Below are 21,775 nucleotides of genomic sequence, written 5' to 3'. Positions count from 1 at the left end.
GTCCTGTTATTGTAGCAACAGTAACTAAGGGGGGCGTGGTTTAGTACGAGGTTGTGACATGCACACGTGGGCAACGGTAACTTCACAAGATCAAGGCAGCCGGAGGTTTGAGACGCAATATGTTGCAGAGTTTCTGGGTGTTCCTGATTTATTTTTATGAATACAAATGTTTATAAAATAGTTTTTGTATTGGCTGTCATGCTGATTAGAACACATTCTACATCTCTAGACCAATCAGATTGCCTTTTGTAAAGAAGCTTTCCCTGTCACCCGACATAACTTATAGAGTGGGTGTTTTTGGATATTCAACACATTTTGCGGCTTGATCTTTTGACCAATCGATGTCAAAACATTTTTGGTGAACTCAGCTAACTCCCCTACACATAACACAAAGCTTATTTTTTCAACAAAAAAACATCCATTGATTTTATAAATATTTTGTAATATTAAAAAATGCTATAAACAGATTATGCAGCTTGCCGTTTTGACCTACTCATGTCAAACCACTTTTGGTGAACTCCGCCAACTCCCCTAAACATTGCACAAAGCTTTGTTTAAAAAAAAAAAAAAAATCCCTTAATTTTTAAAATAATTTTTACTTTTGTCCAATAACCGGAGTTTCAACCAATCCCAGCAGTCCCACGTGCCAGACTTTGACTCTGAGAGCTACAGACCAAGCGGAAGCAACACGTATGTCGCCAAATTCATTTCCTTGTTTCTTCGTGTGCGTGTGTGTGTTTTATTTTTATTTTTTTTGTCTAATAAACATTCTATGAAATCAAAGGGTGTGTTTTTTTTTGTTTTTTTAAAAGAATCTTTGTGCAATGTTTAGGGGAGTTGGTGGAGTTTATCTAAAGTGGTTTGACATGAATAGGTCAAAATATCAAGCTGCATAATAGATTATTTGAATGTGGAATACCCAACGTCCAATATAAAACCAACTTTACCACAGTGTAATGTCTTTAAGTTACTGGGACCTTGAATTTCCCCTTGGGAATCAATAAAGTATCTATCTATCTCTCCCTCTCCTATGTAGCTAAGGGGCGTGGTTTAGTACGGGGTTGTGACCGCGAGACGCTGCGAGATTTGCAGCGGTCAGAGTGAGCCCACACAACAGAGCGAGCAGCCACAGAGGAGAGCTGCTGGATTTCAGAGACAAAGAGAGGAATGGAGGACCAGGCCTCCGACCAGAACCCGGAGCAGCGGAGCAACAAGGTCCCCAGAAGACAAGCAGCAGGCTCGGACTCTGATACCACCGATGTTCAGGTCAGTGTTCAGGACACAACAACGATACTAAACACACGCGGAAGAGGCTCCGTGTATCGTCCGTTCATTCTGTTGTTAGAGATCAGACGTGGAGAAAGGAAAGGCGTGTTTAGATGTCTCCGCGTCTCCTGCTTCCATCTTGTAGACACTCAAACTAAGTAAATGCGTAGTGTCTTGTTCGTTTTGTTGTCGAGTGAGCGCGCGGAACAAACGATGCAACATTTCCCTCCAAAACTAAACAAAACAAGTTGCCGAACAAACACGATAATAGGTGAACTGTGGAGAGTCTCATTAACTGCATACTTGAGATCATAAACACTTCAATATAAAAACGACCCGATGAAACCAGTTGAGAAACGTTAACAGTGTTTTTTATCCAGAAAAACCGCAGTTTACCGCTCCAATATGGCGGCGACGTGCTGTGCTCAGATATAGTGCCTTCAAATTGCCTCGTGTTGATGCGTAGAGTCCGTATAAACGTCCCCTTCATGTCGTATTCACTACCTCGTAAATGAAAGTTTTCTCTAAAATCTCCAAATTCAGCAATAGATCACACGTAGGTATAGCACCGTCTCATGTGATACGTCTCTCGCGTCGCCATCTTGGTACGGGGGCTCTGACCATAAAGACAAGAACCCCATAACTGAGAGAGAGGGATCAGGCACCCCCTGCTACGTCCCTGAATTGCTGCAACTATTATTTATAGTCATAGCTCCATTATCTTTATTGTTACTATAATTGCCACTGGTCATCATACCAACTGCCATAATTATTATGAATCATAATTCTCTATATCTGTATCCGTCTCTGTGTCCCAACCGGCAGCAGCAGATGGCTGCCCACCAAGAGCCTAGGTCTGCCTGAGGTTTCTGCCCAAAGGGAAGGTTTTCCTTACCACTGTTGCACCAAAAGCTCCGACGTTATCAATATTTACAGCAGGGTGAAGATTACATATTATATTCTTACATGTAGCTATAGCACCGTCTCATGAGACGCGTCGCTCTCGTCTCCATTGCTGAACTAAAGAAACACGACAATGTATCAAAGGCTCCGTTACCTTGTTCCTCGCGTTATGGCTCCGTAGCAGACATTTTTGTAAAAATTAGGCTTACAATTGTGTCATAACCATGCGACTTCCTTACACCAAATGCTTGCTCTTGGGGGAATTGTTGGGTCTTTGTAAATTATAGTGTGGTTAGCTTCCCAAGTGCTGCGTTCAACTGCTGTCAGAAATTATGTAATAATTTCAAAATGAACGCTTAAAATATCCAGTAACGTTAAACGTGGCTGGGAACAGGGGCGGATCTACAGGGTGGCAGCTGCTCACCTAACTTTGGCGTTCAAAAAAACTGTGCTTGTAAAAACAAACTGCCACTATGTCTAAGTAGGCCTGTCAGGATAACAAATTTTGCTGGAAGATAAATTGTCCCAGAAATTATTGCGATAAACGCTAATATTGTTGTTGAGAGACCATTTGCATCTAATATAATGATAATGGCATAATAATGCATTTACACCTTTTCAAAGATCAATACACTTTTATTTCTGAAGAATATTTAACACTGGAACTGGAAGACATTTTAAATATCCACAATATGTCTTTGATCTCCTTTTAGTATGTCGTCTTTCACGCTGTTGTACAGTTGTGGAATTGCCGTTTGTGACACGTATGTCCTCAGACTACAGACTCTGTACTACATTTTACAGTTATTTAACACTAAATACAAGCTAATTTTTTTTATCGTGCGATTGATTTATTGACTATAGTGACAGGCCTATCCACAAGCTTCTTAAACATTGAAACAAACAATTCATTTATATTAATTATTAATAAATAATGTAGACGTAATCTTAGGCCCCTGCCCCTCAAATACTTAGCTACGTCAATGCATCAAACGTGCAGAGCGGCGTTCGCACATAGCGAGTCTGCTGCTAGGTGGTGGCCCTGCATCCCGGCAAAGACTGGAGCGAGACTGGTGCGTTCGCACATAGCAGACTCGCTGTGCGCGGCCGCTCTGCACGTTTGATGCAGTGACGTAGCAATTGAGGGCAGGGGCTAAGATTACATCTATTATTTATTTATTTATTTATTAATAATTAATATAAATTAATTGTTTCAATGTTTAAGAAGCTTGTGGACATAGTGGCAGTTTTTTTGAACGCCAAAGTATGGGGGGCAGCTGCCGATCCTGTGGATCCGCCCCTGTTCCCAGCCATGTTTAACGTTACTTGGATACTTTAAGCGTTCATTTTGAAATTATTACATCATTTCTGACAGCATTTGAACGCAGCACTTGGGAAGCTAACTTGGCTAGTTACCTAGCTGGTATTATTAGCGTTCCCAGCGGAGACTACTTCGCTGGGAGAACTGGGTTCGAGGTGCGGCTGCAGCTACCCAGCCAGAGCGGAGCTGCTGTCCAGCGATGTACGCTAATATTACTAGCTAGCTGCCGGCGAAGGTAGGAGGGCGGGCAGCAGCTCCGGTCTGGCTGGGTTTGAGTTGCTACAGCCGCTACTGGAGGTCCAAGGCATGAGTGGACTCTGTGTGATGGGAGCCGGCAGTCGTTTGTTGACGTTAGCGGATTAAATTTCTAAGCTAACGTTAAGTGCAACACTATCTAACGTTAGCTTAGAAATTGAGTCAAATTATGGGGGCCAGGATAGCTCAGTTGGTAGAGCAGGCGCCCATTTATAGAGACAGAGGGTGGCGGAATGCCTCAACACTTAAATTCAACTAAAATGTAACAGGACCCAGCAAAAAACGTAGGAAATACGATCCTGAGTTAAAGTTAGGTTTCAAAGTTAGTTCTGTCGAACTGAATAATTTATTAATTGTTTTTAAAAAATCCATAGGGGGATCACTGGTATTGTCTGGAAGATGAACAGAAATTTAGGAAGCCATATCATTTTAAACAAATTAATTCTACCAATTAAATTAATAGGCAGGTCTGTCCATTTATCTAGACTAGATTTAAGCTCCTTAACTAATGGTGAAAAATTATCTTTATATAGTTTTGCTTTATCTAAACCAGTGGTTCTCAACCTTTTTTGTGCCAGCACCCCCCTATCCATTATCCAGGTCCCTAACGCCCCCCATCAAATATTATGTAGGCTAATTGCCCCGAATATTAATGATTACTCCCTAATATAAGCCTATTATTGTTGTTACTATTGTTATCAAAAAAATGTAATCATTGAATGACAAACACATGTATTAGTTTCCCAGGTATCAAAAAAGCCATGTGAATAGAAATTATATATATTTACAGGTTTACAAAAAATGCAACCATTTTACATTCAAATTAAATAACAGCAGCCAATCAGAACAACTAGATATGTAACATTCAAACTATAATTAGGTATTATCAAAAGGCCTGCTGCATGGTGTGAACCTCAGCACCTTTTATAAGTTGACTATAATTTGAATCTTTGTTTGTGAAGTGACCTTGGGTGTCATGAAATGCGCTTTAAATAAGCCCATAATCTTCTTCATAATATTTTTGAGTACTGCTCAATAATTTTCATTAAATATGGAATAGATTTTTCACTGTTAGTCAAATACAACATCATATCATCCCGCTTCAAACTAAGCTTATAACATTCTCTTCCAACATTAATACCATCTATCATGTCTGATTGGCAAATTTTCTGAGCTATCGGCTCTACAGACAATGCAAAGAGTGATGGGGACAATGGACATCCCTGCCTTGTGCCCCTACTTATTTTAATTGCTTCTGATAGAATACCATTTGATTAAACATACGCTACAGGGGACTTACGTATACAGTTTTGATCATTTTTATTATTTCATTTGGGAAATTATATGCAGCTAAAACCTCATACAGGTAACTTAAGTTCTTACGTTGTGCAACATAGCTAATTTGCCGGAATGTTATGAAGAGGAGAATGCAAATATCAGATATTTAAAGTAAAAGTATTTTATTTAAACAACAGACACCTGGTGACAAATGTGTTTCCTCTTCGTGTTCATATAGCTCTGGGGAGTTTACTCCAGCATATTTCGTTGGAGTACAATGGCACCAAGATCTTGGTTGCAGCTATCGCCGTGGTCCTGCTCCACTCCCTGCTAAGCTCTGCGGTGCCCTGCAATGTCATGCTGCGTCCTGCTAAACCCTGCTGCTTCCTGCTACGTCCATCCATGCTCTGCTGTGCTACGCTACATCCTTTAATGCCCTGCAGTGCCCTGATATGGCATGAACTACTATGACTACCATTTGATGTCACTGTTCCATTATCTTTAATGTGACTATTATTGCCACTGTTCATCACATCCCCATCTGGCACCGTCAGACACCGCCTACCAAGAGCCTGGGTCTGTCCCAGGTTTCTTCCTAATAGGGAGTTTTTCCTCGCCACTGTCGCACTGCTTGCTCTTGGGGGAATTATTAGAATTGTTGTAAATTATAGTGTGGTCTAGACCTACTCTATCTGTAAAGTGTCTCGAGAACTCTTGTCATGATTTGATACTATAAATAAAATTGAATTGAATATTGTAGTAACTGTAGTGAATATTTCCCAGCCATGTTTAATGTTACTGGGCTACTTTAAGCATTCATTTTGAAATGATTATATCATTTTTTTTCATTTGAACGCAGCACTTGGGAAGCTAACTTGGCTAGTTAGCTAGCTAGTATTATTAGGGTTCCCAGCGGAGACTACTTCGTCGGGAGTAGAACGAACAGCAGCAAACAGCAATTGCTGCAGCTACCCAGCCAGAGCAGAGCTGCTATCCGGCCGAGGGACCACGACGTATGCTAATGTTACTATCTAGCTGCCGGCGAATGAGGAGGGTGGGCAGCAGCTCTGGTCTGGCTGGGTTTGAGTTTCTGCAGCCGCAACTGAAGGTCCAAAGCATGAGTGGACTCTATGTGGTGTGAGCCGGCAGTCATTTGTTGATGTTAGCGGACTCAATTTCTAAGCTAATGTTGGGTGCAACTAGGGTTGCAAAGGGTTTCCATGGAAAGGTAGGCTGGGGAATTTTGGAAACATTCCAATTTGACCGGTAGTGTGGCACAGTCGTCGCGCATCCAGTTAATGTAGGTTAGCTGCCCAATAATATCATCTGAAGTTAGGGAGAGCCTGTGCAATTAATTGAATTTCGATTTCGGCTCCCAGCGATCACCAAAATAGTATAATCGAGAAACGATTATTTTGCCATATTCTGTTTTGCAAGAACACTCTTATTTTGTCTTGTGTTCTGAATGGCATGCACACATCTGCCCCTCCCGAAGCCAGTCAGGGAGGCAAGTCATGTGCATATCATCCACTGGAATTTAAAAACTCAGCACGAGTGAAAATGGCAGCAGCGTTTGGTGAGCAAAAAAAGGCTAAACCAACTCAGTTGTCTGGGAACAGCTAACGTTGGCTAACCCTGCGGTCCCTCTGCCTTAGCCCCCCCGCTGTAGTAAACTGTCTATAGACATTGTTTTTCCTAAGGTTAGCTAGCAAATAAGCCCACTGACGGCGACATTATTGTTGATATTTTGGCACAATGTTTAGTAATGACAGTAGTAGTGGTCGGAGTGAGTGAACGTGTGATGTGAGATGCACATTGTGTTATGTCTGTGGAACTGTTCATTACCTGTGTAACGTTATGTGTTATATCTGTAAAGCTGAACCGACTCACAGTAGTAAAACAGATTTTATTCTGATCCAAAGACTCTTTCTGCGAGATAAAGGACACTAACAGATTATAACCTGGACACTATCCATTATATCCAAACGTTAATGAGTAATCGTGTTAAATAATCGTGATTTCAAAATTGACCAAAATAATCGTGATTATTTTTTCCATAATCGAGCAGCCCTAGCACTGGGATGTGCAGGAATAGATAAAGGCTACGAGTGGCTTTCAGCTTTTTCAACCAGAGGTAAGAAATTTTTGCGGAACATGTCTGACACAGCCGTTGTAATATAAACCCCCCAAGTAGCGAAATCCGTCCTTAGCCCACTTAAATGACGATAACGAGAGTTTATCGCTAGGAGCTCACATTTATGGTAGTTGAGCTTGTAGCCAGAGAACGCACCCAACCGTTTCAAAATGTTTAAAACCACACCTTTCCTCCATTTTTACATAAAATAAATGTAGCCTGTGTATGAAAGTTTGAATGGGATTTGAAAGTTTAATAATACTTAGAATGCATGAAATGTTTGTATTATTTTAAAGTTCTACTGGAGTTTCTAACTGAAAGAAACAAATGTTTCAGTTTTGAACATTGTCTCCACTCATTTGAACGGGGAAAATTTCCTGGGAAATGTAGAACAAGTTATGAAAAGTACAGTTGCTTCCATAGTAACATTGTCTGCAACCGGCGCTTCATTTTTACATGAAATGATTGTATGAAAAGTAAAAATTGTGTGAGAGCATGTCTAGGCTTCAAAGAAGGTTGTTCACTAACTCTCTCTCTGTGTTTGTCTGTTGCTGTAGAAAAGGAGAGGAAGAGAGGGACTCAAATGTCACCACTGTCAGCACTGTGACAAATCCTTCACAACATCAACATATTTGAAGATTCATCAGAGAGTTCACACTGGAGAGAATCTGCACAGCTGTGATCAATGTGGGGCAGCTTTCACACAACAGAGTTACCTTAAATCTCACCAACGCATTCACACTGGAGAGAATCTACATAGCTGTGATCAATGTGGGGCAGCTTTCACACAACAGTGTCACCTTAAATCTCACAAACGCATTCACACTGGAGAGAAGCCGCACAGCTGTGATCAATGTGGGGCAGCTTTTACACTAAAGTGTCACCTTAAATGTCACCAACGCATTCACACTGGAGAGAAGCCGTACAGCTGTGATCAATGTGGAAAAGCTTTCACACAACAGTGTCATCTTGAAGCTCACAAACGCATTCACACTGGAGAGAAGCCGTACAGCTGTGATCAATGTGGAAAAGCTTTCACACAACAGTGTCATCTTGAAGCTCACCAACGCATTCACACTGGAGAGAAGCCGTACAGCTGTGATCATTGTGGAAAAGCTTTTTCTAAGAGGGGTGACCTTAAATGTCACCAACGCATTCACACTGGAGAGAAGCCGTACAGCTGTGATCAATGTGGAAAAGCTTTTTCTAAGAGGGGTGACCTTAAATGTCACCAACGCATTCACACTGGAGAGAAGCCGTACAGCTGTGAACAATGTGGGAAAACCTTTTCTAAGAGTGGTACCCTTCAATGTCACCAACGCATTCACACTGGAGAGAAGCCGTACAGCTGTGATCAATGTGGGAAAGCTTTTTTTCAGAGTGGTAACCTAAAAGTCCACCAGCGAGTTCACACTGGAGAGAAGCCGTACTGGTGTGAACAATGTGGGAAAACTTTTTCTCAGAGTTGTAGCCTTAAATCTCACCAGCGCATTCACACTGCCTCATTGTGAACATGTTTCAGAGCCAAGTTGTTTCCCTCTGCCTCCTCCTCATACCCTGATAGCTGTGTTGTTATATTCTGATCTTCTCTCCACATTGAAGGCTGACCAGCAGTAACTTTATCTTCTGAACAGCATGTTTGTTATCGTGGCTACGACTACATATTACGCTTTCTCCCTTTGAAGAGATAGTCCTGTTAGAAGTCTGTCAGAAGCTGTTTCTCCTGATTCAGTTTGTTTTAATGAAGACTAAGTGAGAATGATTAATTACAAATGTGTTCCCATTATTGTTTTTGTTTGCCTCATACATAGTCTCTCCAATAGGGAGTATTATTGGTCCCTGCTACTAAAAGTACTCAAACTCGTGGCTTGTTGCCTATTTTCCATATATCATGCAACCAGTCTTGTATAAAGTAATATCTAGAATATTACTGGAGTAAAAGTCTTAAAGTATATGAAATTTACTTTACCGTATTTTCCACACTATAAGGCGCACCGGATTATAAGGCGCACCTTCAATGAATGGCCTATTTTAGAACCGTTTTCATATATAGGGTGCATCGGACTATAAGGCGCATAGAATAGAAGATACTGCAGTCAAACGTTTGACTGGGGATGCGTTATGCATCCACTAGATGGAGCTGTGCTAAAGGGAATGTCAACAAAAATGTCAGATAAAGTCAAACTTTATTAAGCATTCTGACAACTCCATTCACTCCCTCCTTATAGCATTTAAATCTAAGCGGTCCAAGAAAATGGCGATCGTCTCAACGTGGTCCCTGACATGTTGTCATCGGCTTGTCCGCTTCCATTGGCCATATCAGAGGCAAACCTGAACGGATTGGCTAATATGAGCTACCAATCGAAAGCTTAGAAGCTAGGGAATACGATGACGCCCACATCGATCATGTAGCAAGCTGGGCAGAGAAGCTAGCGGCAATGACAAGTGCGGAAATGGAAAACTGTTTCGAGTTTTTCCGTTGTGAGTCGGCCAGAAACTTCAACATTGTGAGGCGAACAGATCATTTTGGAATATAAAGCTTGGATATTACATTTCCTTGGACTCTTGTGGATTTATGAAAATCAAGCTTTAGGCAAAATACCACTTTGTTGCTGAAAGGACAACGAAAACAGGTATGGATGCACTCTCGACACCTGCGCAGATTACGGCTGAATTGTTTTATTTTCTGTTACTTTGTAACAGTTGTGTAACTGCTATAAATCATCGCATGCTTTGTATGTGGGCTTACATTAATCATTAGAGGCTAAGCTTTCAATTGGTGTGTCGCATGGCTGTATATTTTGAAGATTTAATGCTTTAAAGTTATAAAAACGCGAATGAGTCGAAGTTTTATCGAGGTTACAGCGACACAGTGTCCCGTCAACGGGGCAGTGATCCTTGAGAGGTTGATCCATATATAAGGCGCTCTGTCGTTTTTTGAGAAAATTAAAGGCTTTTAAGTGCGCCTTATAGTGCGGAAAATACGGTACTTAAGGGACCGTTCGATTTTATGGAATGGACCACCGGAGGAAGATAGGGAGGGTCATCCAATGTTTTTTAGTCTTGGGGGGGCAGGCAGTCACCCAACTTTTGTATAACAGCAACATTTCAAAGTGGCTTGTTTGGTGCATATTTAAAAAAGAAAAACAGAATGTCAGTCATCTCATCAGTCATAATAACATGTTTTAAGAAACTTTTGCAGCCATATTAGATTTAGTCATTATTTCGATTTGACACATTTGGGTGTGGCATGGTGGCTCTTTACCATCCCCTCATTAGTTTTAGCCTTAAAACACATTTTTGATGCCCTTTATACACTCGAAAACAACAAACCAAAACCCCTTAGCCTTATGAGACAATTTGGTCCATGTGTGGAAGGTCTTAATTTGGACATATATGCTCTGATATTCACAAAAATTGGTACAAATATTCCTCTTATCATTACGGATATTTTTCCAATTTACTTTAATTAGGTCCTCCCAACTGGAAGTTTGTCCATTTGGAATTGTATGCTCTCATAGTAATTGTTGTTTTATAGTTATATTTTCTTTTAGACTTTTTATTAAATAATCTTTGTTTGACATATATTTACTGTTTGTATTCTCTGTGACTGAATGTGGTTTTAAATCTGTTGTTTGTTCAGACTGAAAGCAAAGATACTGATAATACAAAGTCAGAAAATAGAAAGCTTACTGGTTTCCATAGTTGATGTTCCTGAAATTTGGTTAGAACATTGTTCTTATATTTTAAAAATGAAAACTGAATGTCAGTCATCTCTAATATGTGCGCTTTCATTTTACGATAACATGTGTTAAGAAAATGTTGCAGCCATGTTAGATTTAGTAATTATTTTGATTTATCACATTTGGGCTTAGGCGTAGCTTGGTGGCTCTATACTACCCCCTCATTAGTTTTAGCATTTTAGTAAATTTTTTACACCCTTTATACACTCAAACTCAAGAAAGTTGGCACACAAACCAAAACCCCAAAGCATTGTGAGACTATATTAGCCTTGTTGGCACCAGACCCTTCTCAGTTGTAACTGAGAATGGGTCTGGGGAAAGGTTCATAGACAGTTCATTTCCAAAGGGTCGTCACCGTCATTGGATAGTCCTTCAACCAATCAAACCAAAGATCCAGGTGACGCTGCGCTTCAGTAGCCGTCATGTTGAATGTAAACAAAAAGCTGCTAGCCATCGCTGCGCTATCGTCACATAAAGCCCGCCTCAATGGTTGTGATTGGTGTAAAGCCCGCCTAAGCGGTTGTGATTGTTGCCTCGATTTTGGGGACATTGGAAATGGGTTCGAATGGGCTCTTCGCCAGACTGACTTCCAGAGCAAATCTCAAAAAGACTATACAGCAATTTGGTCCATGCGTGTTTAATGAGTGCCCCCTAATGCGTGGAAAGCCTTAATTTGGTCCTATATGCTCCGATGTTAACAAAACAATTCTACAAATATTCCTCTCATCATTAATAACATATTTACAATTTGCTTTCATTAATTAGCTCCTTCCAACTGGAAAGTTGTCTATGTTGAATTGTATGCTCTCTAGTTATTGTTTTGAAGTTTAGTGAATTTGAGTCACGGCTCCGCATCATGGAATCAGAATCGTATGCTTCCGTAGCTAGCCAGCACCATGTAGTTAATGCGGGCCAACATACTGTAGCTTCTGTAGCTTCTGCTAGCTGTCCCCCGGCAGACCCCGAGCAGCCGGGCGAGTGGGTGACTGTCCGAGGGAAGCGTAGCGTTAGATCTAGACCAGGGAGTGCACACGACGGTCGCTCTAAACCGAGGCGTTTTCGCCTCTCTAACAGTTTCTCCCTACTCAGTGATACACCCGCTGAGAAGCCAGTTCTGGTTATTGGGAGCTCTATACTGCGATATGTGAAGCCAGCGCCCCGGCCGGCTACAGTAGGCCTACCTCACGGTCATATGTGTCCCGGGGCTGGAGCCGGCGCGATATAGAAACCCATCTAAAGCTGCTGGCAAAAAGAACCGTAAATACAGTAAGATCGTGCATCACGTAGGTGGTGAATGGTGTCAAAACGGAGATCACTAAAATTAATGTTGAGTCACTTTGTGCATACGCAAAGACAATGTCGGACTCAGTAGTTTTCTCTGGACCCCTGCCAAACCTGACCAATGATGAAATGTACAGCCGTACGTCATCCTTCCACCGCTGGTTGTCGGGGTGGTGCCCAGCTAATGATGTGGGCTATGTGAATAACTGGAGGGCATTCTGGGGAAAGCCTGGTCTGATTGAGAGAGACGGCATTCATCCCACCTGGGACGGTGCCGCTCTCATATCAAAAAATCTGAACGAGTTTATCAGACATAAACCATGACAACCCAAGTTTGATATTAGTAATCAGCGGTGCAGTGCAATGCGTCCCTCTGTGCTTCCGTTGGAGCAGTCGCCTACTCATAGTCTAATAAGCACGGTCTCTGTCCCCCGGCTCAGATCGGTTAAATCAAAGGTAATCAAAAGATGCGCTATACTTAACAACCTAATTGGAATTAAAACGACTGCAATAGAACAAAATAGGAAAATTAGATGTGGACTATTAAATATTAGATCTCTGTCTTCTAAAGCAGTATTGGTAAACGAGTTGATATCAGATAATAACATTGATTTATTTTGTCTTACTGAAACCTGGCTGGGCCATGAAGACTGTTAGTCTAAATGAAGCCACTCCTCCCAGCCATATTAATACTCAAATTCCTAGAGGCTCAGGCCGAGGAGGGGGAGTTGCAGCCATCTTTGATGCAAGCCTGTTAATTACTCCTAAACCTAAATTACATTATAACTCATTTGAAAGTCTTGTTCTTAATCTTCAACATCCAAAATGGAAAACATTACAGCCAATTATATTCGTTGTTATTTACAGGGCTCCAGGTCCGTATTCTGAATTTGTATCTGAATTCTCAGAGTTTTTATCATGTTTAGTCCTTAAATCAGACCAAGTACTTCTTGTAGGTGATTTTAATATCCATGTGGACGTTGACAATGACAGCCTTAGTACTGCTTTCAACTCATTACTGGATTCAATCGGTTTCAGTCAGAGTGTGCACAAGGCGACGCACTGTTTTAACCACACCCTTGACCTTGTGCTGGCATATGGTATTGAAATTGAGGATTTAATAATATTTCCGCAGAATTCGGTATTATCAGATCATTCTTTAATCACTTTCGAATTCTTACTACCTGATTATATTCAATTAGATAAAAGCTCCTACACCAGATGCTTATCTGACAGTGCTATAGCTAAATTTAAAGAAGATATTCCAACAACATTCGACTCTATGTCATGCCTTAGCATAACAGAGGACCTGTATGTTAACCTCAGTCCCTCTCAAATTGATGCATTTGTAGACGGTGTTACGACATGCCTACGGACGACCTTAGACTCCGCGCGCTCCCTGAAAAAGAAGATGATGAAGCAAAGGAAACTAGCACCTTGGTATAACTCCCAAACTCGCACAAATTGTCATAAAAACCACAAACCTCGAATGTAAGTGGCGTTCCACCAAGGTGGAAGAATCTCGTTTGGATTGGCGAGAAAGTCTCAAAACCTATAGGAAGGCCCTAAGAAAGGCCAGATCAGACTATTACTCATCACTAATAGAAGAAAACAAGAACAACCCAAGGTTTCTTTTCAGCACTGTCGCCAGGCTGACAGATAGCCACAGCTCTACTGAGCCATCTATTCCTCTAGCTCTGAGTAGTGATGACTTCATGAGCTTCTTTAATGATAAAATTACAACAATTAGAGATAAAATTCATCACCTTTTACACTCAACTTCTAATGGTTCACCTTTAAACGCAGAGTCGTTAGAAATAAAGACTAGTCTCAACATATACTTAGACTGCTTTTATCCTATAGACCTTCAACAATTAATGTTAAAGATATCCTCAGCTAAGCCATCTACCTGTCTCTTGGACCCCATCCCAACGAGACTACTCAAAGAAGCATTACCTGTGGTTAACACCTCATTACTAGATATGATCAATATGTCTCTATTAACAGGTTATGTACCACAGTCATTTAAAGTAGCTGTGATAAAACCTTCTTCTGAAAAAAAACCACCCTGGATCCTGAGGTCTTAGCAAACTATAGACCTATATCTAACCTTCCTTTTCTATCCAAGATCCTTGAGAAGGTGGTTGCTAATCAGTTATGTGATTTTCTACATAGCAATAGTTTATTTGATGACTTTCAATCAGGATTTAGAAAGAATCATAGCACAGAGACGGCACTGGTGAAAATTACTAACGACCTTTTAACTGCTGCAGACAAAGGTCTTGTCTCCATTCTTGTTTTACTAGATCTTAGTGCTGCATTTGACACTATTGACCATTCAATCCTGTTACAGAGATTGGAACACTTGGTTGGCATTAAAGGAATTGCTCTGAGTTGGTTTAGGTCCTATTTCTCTGATCGATCTCAATTTGTGAATGTTAATGATAAATCCTCCAAACAGCTAAAGTTAGCCATGGGGTTCCTCAAGGCTCAGTGCTTGGACCAATTCTATTCTCCTTATATATGCTTCCTCTAGGCAATATTATTAGAAAACACTCAATTAACTTTCACTGTTTACGCGGATGACAACCCAATTATACTTGTCAATCAAACCAGACAAAACCAGTCAGCAGCTAAATTTCAAGCGTGCTTAAGGATATAAAATCCTGGATGACCTATAATTTTCTGATGTTAAACCCTAACCAAACTGAAGTTATTGTGTTGTGCCGGGGCCCCTAACCGCAACTTCATTATCTAAAGATATAGCTACTCTGGATGGTGTTGCCCTGGCCTCCGCACCACTGTTAGAAATTTAGGAGTTATCTTTGATCAGGATATATCCTTTAATGCCAATCTAAAACAAACCTCAAGAACAGCTTTTTTCATCTTTGTAACATTGCCAAAATTAGGAATATCCTGTCTCAAAACGACGCTGAAAAACTAGTCCATGCATTTGTTACTTCCAGGCTGGACTATTGTAATTCCTTACTGTCAGGTTGCTCAAATAAGTCTCTTAAGACTCTCCAGCTGATCCAGAATGCTGCAGCGCATGTTCTCACAAGAACTAAGAAAAGAGATCATATTTCTCCTGTATTAGCTTCTCTGCATTGGCTTCCTGTTGAATCCAGGATTGAGTTTAAAGTCCTTCTCTTGACCTACAAAGCTCTAAATGGTCTAGCACCATCATATCTAGAAGAGCTCCTAATACCCTATTGTCCCACTAGAGCACTGCGTTCCCAGAATGCAGAGTTACTGGTGGTACCTAGAGTCTCAAAAGTAGAATGGGAGCTAGAGCCTTCAGTTATCAGGTCTCCTCCTATGGAACCAGCTCCCGATCTGGGTTCGGGGGGCAGAAACTGTCACCTCATTCAAGAATGAACTTAAAACTCTCCTATTTGATAAAGCTTATAGTTAGGGAGTGAGGAGTTGCAGTGTTCACCTAACTGGCCCAACTGCTTCTCTTCATAATTGTTAGATTAATAATACATAACAAAGTAGAGGGAGGCAGGCCAGCCAAGCCCGATCCGGCAGGGGGAGAGTTCTAAGCCCGAAAAAGCTACCTCTCCTTATGACCTGTCTCTCTTAGTTACCTGTTATAGTTACGCTGTTATAGTTCTAGACTGCCGGGGGACTTCCTTCCTTTGACACACTGAGCTGCTCTCTCCTCTCCCTTTCTATTACTGTTTCTATTACTGTTACTATTACTATTACTATTTGTGTGCAGCCCGTCCCAGAAATGCTTGTTACTAATCCTAGCTTCTGGGGAGTTTACTCCCCGGAGTCCTTATGTTCTTTCCCCCAGCGTATTTCCTTGGAGAACGTTGGCACCAAGATCCTGGTTGCAGCTGTCGCCGTGGTCCTGCTGCACTCCCTGCTGAGCTCAGCGATGCCCTGCAATGTCATGCTGCGTCCTGCTGAACCCTGCTGCTTCCTGCTGAACCCTGCTACTTCCTGCTGAACCCTGCTGCTTCCTGCTGAACCCTGCAGCCTCCCACTACATCCAGTCACTGTTCCATTATTAATGTGACTACTATCTCCACTGTTCATCACACCCCCAACCGGCTCGTCAGACACCGCCTACCAAGAGCCTGGGTCTGTCCGAGGTTTCTTCCCAAGAGGGAGTTTTTCCTCGCCACTGTCGCACTGCTTGCTCTTGAGGGAATTACTGGAATTGTTGGAATTGTTGGGGCTTTGTAAATTATAGAGTGTGGTCTAGACCTACTCTATCTGTAAAGTGTCTCGAGATAACTTATGTTATGATTTGATACTATAAATAAAATTGAATTGAATTGAATTGAAGTTTAACTTTTTCTTCTTTTTTTTCGTCTTTGTGGACTTGTCATTACATAATCTTTAATTTACATTTTGTATTCACTGTTTGGATTCTCTGTGACTGAATTTGGTTTTAAATCTGTTGAGGTTTGTTCAGACAGAAAGCAAAGACACTGATGATGTAATACAAAGTCAGAAAATGGGAAGCAAACTCCAGCAGACACTAAAGAATGATGGAGCAGCAGGATGCTGACCAAGTCATATACCAAACAGCAGATGAATTCATCGGACTTGTAAATTAATGTCAATGATTTAATTTTAAATGTGGATCAAATTAATGCAAATTCATAACAAACTTGCTTGTGCTTTTGACCTGGACGTAGCAGCAGAGTTGCAGGGATCTCTGGACTTCTTCAGCTCTCCAAACACAATAAAAGAAATAAAACAAGGCGTCATGCTCATAATTTGTGACTTGATTTGTTGGATTTATCCTTCCTGATGTGTCTGTCTTTTAACTCATTAAAATGTAACGATACGTCCACTAAAAGTTAGGTTTTTCACGTTATGGAAAGGATCCCTACAGAGATAGAGCTTTTTGTTAAAGATTAAGATCCTTTTTGTTTAACATGAAACAGCCCCGAAATCACCATCACCAGACTCCATGTAAATAATCAGGACTTTTAGCGTGTATGGAGCCAGCATATCTCCACATGTAAATGGGTGAATTAAGGGTTTATTTCAACCAAACCAGAGTGGTGATTGTTGGAACAGTAGAAAGATGAACCAAGATGGCTTTTGATGGTTTTATTTTGTTTCTGTCAATTATAATTGAAGTGTGTTTAAAAATGATAAAACTGCTGTTCTTAAATGGAGTCTAAATAAAATAACGAAATAAATCAAAATGCTTAAAATGAATCTTCTGTTATTTCTCTTTATATTTTACCTTTATTTTTAATTAAGTGCTGTACATTATATAATAATCAAGTAAAGTAAAAGTATCTCAAGTTAAGTACAGCACTTGAGTAAATTTACTCACTTGCAGTCCACCACTGAATATAATAACGCTGATTAATAAACTGTACAAGTAGCTGTTGTTTCTCCTCTTGACCTCCAAGTGGCCAAGTCATAGTATAGTATGCCGAAAAAAGTTACAGTATAGTATGTCGGAAAAAGTCATAACATAGTATGTCGAGAAAAGTCACAGTATAGTATGCCGAAAATTTTGAGAAAAAGGTCATAGTATAGTATGTCATAAAAGATCAAAGTATAGTATGCCGTAAAAAGTCACAGTATAATATGCTGAAAAAAGTCATAATATAGTATGTCGATAAAAGTCACAGTATAGTATGCCGAAAAAAGTCATAATATAGTATGTCGATAAAAGTCACAGTATAGTATGTCGAAAAAAGTCATAATATAGTATGTCGATAAAAGTCACAGTATAGTATGTCGAAAAAAGTCACAGTATAATATGCTGAAAAAAGTCATAATATAGTATGTCGATAAAAGTCACAGTATAGTATGTCGATAAAAGTCACAGTATAGTATGACGATAAAAGTCACAGTATAGTATGCCGAAAAAGTCATAATATAGTATGTCGAGAAAAGTCACAGTATAGTATGCCGAAAATTTTGAGAAAAAGGTCATAGTATAGTATGTCATAAAAGATCAAAGTATAGTATGCCGTAAAAAGTCACAGTATAATATGCTGAAAAAAGTCATAATATAGTATGTCGAGAAAAGTCATAATATAGTATGTTGATAAAAGTTACAGTATAGTATGTCGGAAAAAGTCATGACATAGTATGACGATAAAAGTCACAGTATAGTATGACGATAAAAGTCACAGTATAGTATGCCGAAAAAAGTCATAATATAGTATGTCGAGAAAAGTCACAGTATAGTATGCCGAAAAAAGTCATAATATAGTATGTCGAGAAAAGTCACAGTATAGTATGCCGAAAATTTTGAGAAAAAGGTCATAGTATAGTATGTCAGAAAAGATCAAAGTATAGTATGCCGTAAAAAGTCACAGTATAATATGCTGAAAAAAGTCATAATATAGTATGTCAATAAAAGTCCCAGTATAGTATGTCGAAAAAAGTCATAATATAGTATGTCGATAAAAGTCACAGTATAGTATGCCGAAAAAAGTCATAATATAGTATGTCGATAAAAGTCACAGTATAGTATGTCGAAGCTTTTGAGAAAAAGGTGATAGTATAGTGGGCCGAAAAAATTCATAGTATAGTATGTAAAAAAAACGTATAAAAAATCCTATTTATAACAGATGTATAAACACCCCAGCTATTAGTTTAGGCCTATTTCTAAATCATAACATTTTATTTAAGGCTTGATCAAAATGTAGGTCTAGATAGTCTGTTAATCATTAACTTCCTAGTTTTAACCGACCCTATACATTCTGAGTACCTAGTAAATAATGGTAAAATAACTTACTTTACAAATGGTTAATGCATCATTTATGAATTATTAAAAAAATCAACTTATAAATGTTTTACATGGGCTTGCTTACTATAATAATAATAATAATAATAATAATACATTTTATTTGTAAAGAACTTTTCATAAAAGAATCTCAAAGTGCTACGGACAAACCATTTACTAATAGTTTGTAAATAGTTTATAGAGAGAAAATGATTTAATTTACAAATGCTTTATTTATGAGAATTAACATAGGAGCAATGCTTTACAAAAAGGTCATAGTATAGTATGCCGAAAAAAGTCATAAAACTTCATAGTATAGTATGTTGAAAAGCTTAAAATGAATCTTCTGTTATTCCTCTATATTTTACCATTATTTTTAATTAAGTGCTGTACATTATTTAATAATCAAGAGAAGTAAAAGTTAACTACAGTACTTGAGTAAATGTACTGTTACAGTCTACCACTGAATATAATAAGGCTGATTAATTAACTGTACGGGTAACTGTTGGTTCCCCTCTTGACCTCAACGTGGCCAAGTCATAGTATAGTATGCCGAAAAAAGTCATAGCATAGTATGCCGAAAAAAGTCATAGCATAGTATGCCGAAAAAAGTCATAGCATAGTATGCCGAAAAAAGTCACAGTTTAGTATGTCGAAATGTTTTTGTTTAAAAGGTCATAGTATAGCATGTTGAAAAAAAGTCATAATACAGTATGTCGAAAAAAGTCATAGTATAGTATGTCGTACAAATAGTTGAAAACACCAAGGTGGTTTATATTTTCTTACTTTATCATTTCAAGTATTCATGGTAAGAAAATGTGTTTCATAGTTTATTAAACAGATGTTTTCATTTATCTTCAGGGTCACATCAACCACATCCTAGGCCTCTGAGCAGCCGGCCAATCACAGTCCTCTCCTGCAGGACAACGTCATCATGACCTTGCCGCTGAAAGGACCAATCATGTGCTTCCATTTCAGATCGTTTTAATACTCCTGCTGATCAGTCCAGTTGTCAAATGTCCACGCGTCCTTTAACACACCAACGGTTGTATATCAGCTAATGAATGCTAACACTAAAGGGCTATTACACTGTTTTTAAGGTTGTCTCCTCTAGACACTCAAATGTTGTTTCTTAAAAATCTAAAGTTATGTTCAGATCGTTTGTGTTTTGTCTAAAAGGGACTACATTTAAAAACCTGTTTAAATGAGATTTTAATGATGTTTAAGAGAATTTGATTAAGGGTCTGAAATCTGCCTATTTGTAGATTTATATGTTTTATATTAATGGAATTAATTATGGTCATTAAACTGTTTGAGATGTTGTGAAGTAAAACATTTCTAAAAAAGGATCCATTCAGATGGTTGTTTATACCCTAAAAAAGGGTTGTTGAATTGTTGTGAAATCTTCCTATTTGTAGATTTATATTTTTATATTTCTGACTGAATGTACTGCAGAGCTCTATTTTTGATGACATCATTACCTGCTTCAGTGCTGACCAATCAGAGTGCAGCACACTGATTTAAAAAAAATAAATAAAACATTTCACAGAATTTTAGACTTGTGGTGTTTCAAAAACTTTATTAAATAAACAGTTTGTAAGAATAATAAATGTGTCCAGAAGCCCCTGAAGACTACAGTTTGTGTCTGAACCAATAGGAAGGATACAGGTTGGTGATGTCATAGGGCCCTCTGAGCTCCAGAGACTGAGCACACACAGACATTTTTACATTATTAATTATTTATGACTTCAGACTGAACATGTTGCTTATATCATCATCCAACCTTCTCCGCGGCGCTGGACAGGCTCACACTCTGAAACACAAAGAGGCGAGTCAAGACAGAGCAAATCGGGACGTCCTGTCACAGGGACAGGAAGTGTGTTGGGACAGAAGAGGACGGACCTTCCCTTTCCACGTCTCCATGTACGACACCTCAAACACCAAACCGACTATTATTAATATAAACACGTTACTATACCATGACTTTTTTTCGACATACTATACTATTACTTTTGTATTACTTTTTTTGACACACTATACTATAACTTTTTTTGAATTTTTTTTTCGACAAACTATACTATAACATTTTATTGACTTTATTTGATATACTATACAATAAAAAAAAAAAAATTACATTCTATACTATGACTTTGTATCGACTTTTTTAAACATGCTATTCAATTCAATTCAATTTAATTTATAGTATCAAATCATAACAAGAGTTATCTCAGGACACTTTCCAGATAGAGTAGATCTAGACCACGCTCTATAATTTACAAAGACCCAACAATTCTAGTAATTCCCCCAAGAGCAAGCATTTAGTGCAACAGTGGCGAGGCAAAACCTGGGACAGACCCAGACTCTTGGTAGGCGGTGTCTGACGGTGCCGGTTAGAGGTGTGATGAACAGTGGCAATATTAGTCACACTAAAGATAATGGAACAGTGACTAGAAATAGTAGTTGTAGTAGTTCATGGCATAGCAGGGCATTACAGGTTGTAGCGTGGCATAGCAGGGCATAGGTGGACATAGCAGAACACTGCAGGGCACCGCAGAGCTATACCATACACCATACACATACCATATACTATGACTCTTTATCGACATACTATACTATGACTCGACATACTATACTACGACTTTTTATCGACATACTATACTATGACTTTTTTCAACATAATATACTAAGGACTTTTTTATTCGACATACTATACTATGACTTTTTTCGACATACTATACTATGACTTTTTTCGAAATTCTATATTATGACTCTTTTCGACATACTATGTTATGACTTTTTCGACATACTATACTATGACTTTTTTTCAACATATTATACGATGAATTTTTTAGACATACTACGCTATGACTTATATC

General features: G+C 39.2%; 1 protein-coding gene and 1 long non-coding RNA gene across 2 annotated transcripts; one reads left to right on the top strand and one right to left on the bottom strand.

Moving 5' to 3' along the window:
* The first annotated feature begins 1,062 nt into the window (after positions 1-1,062).
* On the top strand, positions 1,063-9,532 carry LOC120572801 (zinc finger protein 239-like). Its single transcript, XM_039822250.1, has 2 exons — positions 1,063-1,266; positions 7,715-9,532. Exons 1-2 carry the CDS (start codon positions 1,168-1,170, stop codon positions 8,666-8,668), a joined length of 1,053 nt encoding a protein of 350 aa, XP_039678184.1. The 5' UTR covers positions 1,063-1,167; the 3' UTR covers positions 8,669-9,532.
* A 10,993-nt stretch (positions 9,533-20,525) lies between these two features.
* LOC120573024 lies at positions 20,526-20,881 on the bottom strand. Its single transcript, XR_005641598.1, has 2 exons — positions 20,683-20,881; positions 20,526-20,603 (listed from the first exon to the last, which is right to left on the bottom strand). It is a non-coding gene; the product is annotated as an uncharacterized LOC120573024 (long non-coding RNA).
* Positions 20,882-21,775: the final 894 nt, after the last annotated feature.

This window comes from Perca fluviatilis, chromosome 14 (assembly GCF_010015445.1).
Source record: "Perca fluviatilis chromosome 14, GENO_Pfluv_1.0, whole genome shotgun sequence".
Lineage (NCBI taxonomy): Eukaryota > Metazoa > Chordata > Actinopteri > Perciformes > Percidae > Perca > Perca fluviatilis.
This window is presented reverse-complemented; position numbering and strand designations above follow the sequence as displayed.